The 6,701-nt window shown below is 54.5% G+C and overlaps 1 protein-coding gene across 1 annotated transcript; it reads left to right on the plus strand.

Moving 5' to 3' along the window:
• The first annotated feature begins 713 nt into the window (after nucleotides 1-713).
• Nucleotides 714-5,304, plus strand: Ficd (FIC domain containing). Its single transcript, XM_021162601.1, has 3 exons — nucleotides 714-1,096; nucleotides 1,867-2,223; nucleotides 3,106-5,304. The coding sequence occupies exons 2-3, from the start codon at nucleotides 1,923-1,925 to the stop codon at nucleotides 4,179-4,181; spliced, it is 1,377 nt and encodes a 458-aa protein (XP_021018260.1). The 5' UTR covers nucleotides 714-1,096; nucleotides 1,867-1,922; the 3' UTR covers nucleotides 4,182-5,304.
• The last annotated feature ends 1,397 nt before the right edge of the window (nucleotides 5,305-6,701 follow it).

The raw sequence follows: 6,701 nt of genomic DNA on the forward strand, positions 1-6,701 counted from the left end.
GCTGTTGTCCCATTGTGCCGTTGAGAAAACTGATCCAAGATCACAAGAGGCTGAGGGCAAAACTCTGAATCTGTGGGCCGTCTGACTCCACAGAGTGTGCCCAGTAACCTCTCAAAGCAGGCCCTGGAAGCTTCCGGTTCAATATTTGTGGGTTGAGATGGGAGGCCTGTCCTCTGCACCAAAAAAAAAAAAAAAAAAAAACTTTAATCTGGTAAACAAAAAGCCATAGCCAGCCGCTCCAGAGAATGCAAACTAAAAAAGGTCAGGAAGGTATGTTGGCTCAAAAGGACCCGGGTTGAATTCTAAGCCAGCTCGGGCTACACAGTAAGTCCCGACCAACCTGGGCTACACCGTGAATTAATTCCTAGCCAGGCCTGGGCTACACGGTGAGAAGCCATCTCAAAAACCAAAGTAGATTAGAGAGGACAAGAAAGGGGGAAAAGAAAAGGGACAAACGGTGAAGCCGGGATTAAGAAGTGGGAAACGTTTGGTGATGTGGCTACTGCCATTGCACACCAGAGAAACTGAGGCACACGGAGCCCAGGCGGAGGCCAAGGAAGGTAGCAGATGCTGGGACGGGGAGACAGAACGCGAATGCTCGTCCTGGCGGGTGGTCTCGACCCCGCCCCCTGCCGCTTATTGGCTGCTTCCCGCACGAGCTGCACACAAGCAACAGCCAATGGGAGCGGCACACGGCGCGCCTTTACCGGGGGGATGCCCTAGCTTGCTCGAGAACCCGGAAGCGCGACGGATGGACAGGTCGAGACAGCCAATCCGCCGCGGCAAGGGCGGCCGTCCGTCCAATGGCGAGGCGACGGGAGCGGGGCGAGGTGGTGGGGGCGGAGCCTGCGGCTGCGGGGAACGGCCGCGCGGGCTTGGATGGTGCGGGAGGGCACGAGCCCTAGGCTGGTTCGCAGCGTGAGCTCGCGGCAGCCTCAGTTTCCCCCCACCCCCACTTCGGGAGTAAGCCGAAGCCTGCTGGGCTCGAGCCGCTGCACAGGCCGCGCGAAGTGATGACGTGGCGAGTCAGGCCCCGGAGCTCCGGCGCCGCCTGTCAGAACGGCGTCATCCCTCATCTGTAAACCCGGAGCTACAGGTAGCTTGCTTGCTCTCTCTTCGCAAGGGGGCTGACAGCATGCAAGGCTGGCCGCCAGCGCAGTGTCCGGCACATCATAGTTGCCCAATAAATGCTTATTGTTGGCAAGATGGCATTTGCATACCTGCTCCCTCGCCCCCACCCCCCGCCCCGCCAGCCCCCAAGCTTGTGTTCGCCCTCGCGGAGGTAGGGCATCATCACCCACTGTTGTTGCCCAGACCTTGGGTTTCCTTGTCTATGATGGGCAAGCCAGGGAAGGAAGGGCAGAAGGGACACAATACTGGGCACCGAGGCTGTCGGTATTCATATGGTAACATCAGAACACCAGACTTGTCCTTATCGAAGATTGTGGTGTGTGTCCAGGGGCGTGTGCAGGAGTGACAGGCCAAACACTAGGTGTCCTGTGGCAACAGTCGCTTGTGGTGGACTAGTGGACTAAGAGGGGGGCTGACAAGTCCTCGACTTCACTTTTCTGAGTTCTGATTGCATCTCCTCTGGGGAGGGCGGTGTGGAAACATCACCTCCTGGGGTTGTAGGCTGAGATTATGAAAGTTAATATATGTAAATGCATTAGAGTCCTATCACTCTACCCCGGAGGAGCTATGGGTTAGGATGAATCTTTCCAGGCTGGCCCTGCACCGTGAGACCCCTCCCCCTTTTCCCTGGTCCCTAATGAATTAGAAAGTGTGATTCTCTGTGTCTGGTCTCTCCATCTGGGAACGGGTCCACACCCCCTGCGTCATTCTTTAACTATGCTTGGTTCCTTGCAGGGTCCAGCTTTTCCTCTGTGACGGGTCGCGTGCTCTGGACCCAGCCCTCAGTCCAGATGATACTCATGCCAATGGCATCGGTGGTGGCGGTGGCCGAACCCAAATGGGTCTCCGTCTGGGGCCGTTTCCTGTGGATGGCGCTGCTGAGCATGGCTCTGGGGTCGCTGCTGGCTCTGCTGCTGCCGCTGGGAGTTGTGGAAGAGCAATGCCTGGCTGTGCTCAGAGGTTTCCACCTGCTAAGAAGCAAACTGGACCGGGCACAGCCTGTGGTTCTCAAGTGCACCAGCCCATGCACGGAGCTCAGTGTCTCCTCCAAGGATGCGGGGCTGCTGACAGTCGAGACTAAGACGTCTCCAGGTGAGTGCACTGGCCAACTTGGTTGGCCTTGTCAGTTTGTGTGTGTGTAAGCATGAGGGCGTCCCAGTGAATGAGGCAGTCCGGAAATCCAGTCTGATGAGTGACTGAGAACGGGTGTGCCAGCATTTGGAGGGAGACACACAAAGGGTGGGCCCTGAGCTGCACCTCAGATCTACATGGGGGTGGTTCAAGGAAGAGCACCTGAGAACAGTGCTCCCTCCGGCCAGAAACCACTGGGGATGGGACTGGAGAGCGCTCCAGGAACTCAGGGAAGCTGAGTGTGGGTGAGTGCACCCTCAAAGGAAGCCCAGAGCTCAGTGCAAAGCATGCCCCGTGTGCACAGTGAGTGTTGCAGCAGCCTACCTGGATGCCAGCGGCACACTGTCCCCAGGGGTGACAACCACACATTACCACAATGGAATCACATCATTAGAAGCAGGGGCATAGCTCTGATAGCACCTGTCTGGTATGCACAAGGGCCCGGGGTTCCAGTCCCCAGCACTGCCAGAAAACAGAAATAGTCCAGGCATGGGAAGGGCTGAGGGTGAGGTGTTGACACTCCCAAGCCTGAAGGAGAGGGTCTCAAGAGATAAGAGCCACCTGTCCGTAGGGAAGGTGGGCCACCCAGTGCAGCCATACTGTAGGGCAAGCACGGGGATAGCAAATGCCCAGACTGTCTACGCCCAGGCAGAAGATAGTTGGCAGGGGACCTCCCAGTGTAGAGTGGCCTAGGATACAGGACAGCAACTAGCATTCCAACTGTGGAGAGTGGCAGTAGCTGGGGTCTGAGTCACAGAAGCGACATGGCTGTAGTAGTGTCCCTGGGAGGCCTGTACAGGGACAGCCCACCCTGCTCATCAGGCCTCTCTGGCTCTCTTCCAGCAGGGAAGCTGGAAGCCAAGGCCGCCCTAAACCAAGCCCTGGAGATGAAGCGCCAAGGCAAGAGAGGGAAAGCCCACAAGCTCTTTCTGCACGCCCTCAAGATGGACCCCGGCTTCGTAGATGCACTGAATGAGTTCGGCATTTTCTCGGAAGAAGACAAGGACATCATCCAGGCTGACTACTTATACACCAGGGCCCTGACCATCTCGCCCTTCCACGAGAAAGCCCTGGTCAACCGGGATCGGACACTGCCCCTCGTGGAGGAAATTGACCAGAGGTACTTCAGCGTCATCGACAGCAAAGTGAAGAAGGTCATGTCCATCCCAAAGGGGAGCTCAGCGCTGCGCAGGGTCATGGAGGAGACCTACTACCACCACATCTACCACACGGTGGCCATCGAGGGCAACACCCTCACCCTCTCGGAGATCAGGCATATCCTGGAGACCCGCTACGCCGTGCCAGGGAAGAGCCTGGAGGAGCAGAACGAGGTAATCGGCATGCACGCGGCCATGAAGTACATCAACACCACCCTGGTCTCCCGCATTGGGTCTGTCACCATCGACGACATGCTGGAGATCCACAGGAGGGTACTGGGGTATGTGGATCCAGTGGAGGCAGGCAGGTTCCGGAGGACCCAGGTCCTGGTGGGCCATCACATCCCACCCCACCCCCGGGATGTGGAGAAGCAGATGCAGGAGTTCACACAGTGGCTCAATTCAGAGGATGCCATGAACCTGCACCCAGTCGAGTTCTCGGCCCTGGCCCATTACAAACTGGTGTACATCCACCCTTTCATCGACGGCAACGGGAGGACCTCCCGCCTGCTGATGAACCTGATTTTGATGCAGGCGGGATACCCGCCCATCACCATCCGCAAGGAGCAGAGGTCCGAGTACTACCATGTACTGGAAGTTGCCAACGAGGGTGACGTGCGGCCTTTCATCCGCTTCATAGCCAAGTGTACGGAGGTCACACTGGACACGTTGCTCCTTGCCACCACCGAGTACTCGGTGGCGCTGCCAGAAGCCCAGCCCAACCATTCTGGGTTCAAGGAGACGCTCCCTGTGAGGCCCTAACCGCCGGCCAGCCCTCCCTTGGCATCCAGAGAAGGCCTTTCTAGAAACAGTTCTCCCCTGGTAGCAAAAGGAAACCCTTAAACATTCTTTACCTCCAGATGTTTTTCAGTTGAGAAAGAAAACTAAATTATTAAGCCTGTCTTCAGGATAATTTATAGTTCAGCCAAGTTATTTATTTAATTTTTTTTTTTTTTTTTTTTTACTTTTTTAGTGAGCTAGCAGCGACCGAGTGGTGCTGCGACCACAACACCTGTGGTGATCCCGGCACCCAGTAGGGCAGCAGTGCTTTTCTAATGTCCTGAGCCTGGGTGTCTAGACAGACTTTGCACTAAGGGCAGAGGCAGAGAGATCTGTGAGACAGAACTCAGGGCCACGGCAATCACTCTGATGCCTTGGAGGTCCTGAGACCTCAGAAGGCTGCAACCTTGGGCAGAACCTGCCCTGTGCTGAGGCAGGGATTTACTCCTGAGAGGCTGTGGCAGCAGCTTCTACTGGCAGCCCAGCCCTTTGACACAAGAAGCAAGCGTTGCCAGCTCCAGTAGGAGGTTGCAGATTCCCGAAGACCCTCTGAGCTATTAACTTGCTAACCTGAGTGACAGGGAATAGCGCTTCCCTGCCCAGACTGTTCTGAGGAGGGTGGAGGGCAGGCAGAACGGCTTTCCCTTATCTTTGCCCTATACTTCACTTGCATCAACTGAGGCTAGCCAAGCCAACCTACCCTCTCACTCCACAGAGCAGGTCTGCCGTCACCTCCCACTCAGTCTTCTGAGGACACGGGAGGTGACGCTTGGTGGGAGAATACTACCCAGCATGCACCACACACAAGGCACCTGCCCTAACATTACAAAAGGATGTATCTGAGAAACCACATTAACCCCAAATAAGCAGTTCTGATAAAAGATTTAAAACGGGCAAACACCTGTGACCACGACCACCCAGCCTTTCCCCCTTTGTCTTGTGGTTTGAAACCCTCTTCCCATCTGATGCCATCACAGGGTCCGGTGTCCCCACTGCCTTGGAGTGGCCTTCTTCTGGTAACTTGTAAAGTGATGGATGGTGTCACATCTGATAGACACATTTCCAAGTTGTCATCTTAGGAAAAATAAACTTTTTTTCAATCATATTTATGGCTTATGCCAATTTGACTGCTGCTATTTAGAGTCATAATGGCTATGTCACTGGATTTTGTTCTGAGACAGCCTACAGTGTCCCGGCGCACTGCACTTTTTGTTTGAATTGGAAACTCATACCAGCCACCAAGTGATGGTATCCAGCGTTTAGAAAGATACTCTGGCAGTTTTCTGACAGACTGAGAAAAAAAAATAGGTGAGAAAAAAGATGTGTGCGTGCAGCACCGCCAACAGCTCTGCAGGACGCAGCCGCAGATATCACCTGGTAAGACGCTGCATCCAGGTGCAGCCCCCAGCTCCTGGCTCTTCTCTGCACACCCAAGTCTCATGGGAGGCTCACTTTGTCCTGTAGTGAGAACCTGCACTTTAGCTACATGTGGAAAATATTATTTTAACAAATTCCTGGTTCTAATAAAGTATTTTATTACATACATTGCGATGTCTCATCCAGGACTTCCACCACCATGCATCCTCTTCTGAAACCATATTCTAGAGCAGCTCAGAAACTGCCTTCCTGGCTTCACTCACTGAGTTTTCATGTGCCTATTGTGTGTAGCATATAAACAAGACATCAAGCCAGCTCAGAGTGGTTCTCTCCATCCACCACTAGGATCAGAGCTTTTCCTGGCTGGTAGGGTTCCAAGAGACACCCGCCCCTGCTTTGTCATTGTGTGTGCCCCGAGTTAAATTTACAAAGTTTTCCCCCACATTTAAAATAATTTGGTGGCCCTTGCTGGCGTGTGGAAAGGCTCAGCTGTGTCATGATGCTGTGGAGAGCAGGAAGTCACACCTGGGCACTGGCCACCAGTAAGAGAACCAGGTAGGTTCTCTAACACAAGCAGGGAAGTCACTAGAACCCAGGGAGATTAGCTCAGGGCCATTCTTCCTAGTAAATGCCCAGGCTCACCCTTGAAGCTGTCTCTTAGGCTCCCTCACAGACTCAGGAGGAGGCCATGCCACAGGGAGGTGCCTGGGATCCACAGCTGTCATCTAATAGGTCTTTGTGTGTTATGTAATAAAGATGGAGGAGAATCTGCACTTTGAAAATGATAACATTTATAGGAAGGGTAAACTAACGTTTATGAGATGGGAGCTCAACTTGGGCCAGGTTCTTCTGGCATTAAGTGTACTCCTGTGTGTGCTGCGTGTGAGACACTGCTGTGGGCTGACTGAGGAGTACGCCGTGTCTGGAAAGGAGCAGTGGGTAGACGGCAAGGAGTGGGAAGGAAGGAGGAGCGGGAGCTGAATGTTGAGAGCTCCAGGACACACACAGTCACAACCACACTTAAATGCTCAGGGACAGCCGGGCGTGATGGCGCACGCCTTTAATCCCAGCACTCGGGAGGCAGAGGCAGGCGGGTTTCTGAGTTCGAGGCCAGCCTGGTCTACA

The sequence above is a fragment of the Mus caroli genome, chromosome 5 (assembly GCF_900094665.2).
Source record: "Mus caroli chromosome 5, CAROLI_EIJ_v1.1, whole genome shotgun sequence".
In the NCBI taxonomy this organism is placed as follows: domain Eukaryota; kingdom Metazoa; phylum Chordata; class Mammalia; order Rodentia; family Muridae; genus Mus; species Mus caroli.

Bases quoted from the DNA above. Each gene is read 5' to 3' on its own strand.
- Ficd (XM_021162601.1), top strand. From the start codon at position 1,923: ATGATACTCATGCCAATGGCATCGGTGGTGGCGGTGGCCGAACCCAAA. The intron at 2,224-3,105 runs GTGAGTGCACTG...GCTCTCTTCCAG, and splicing joins CGAGACTAAGACGTCTCCAG to CAGGGAAGCTGGAAGCCAAG.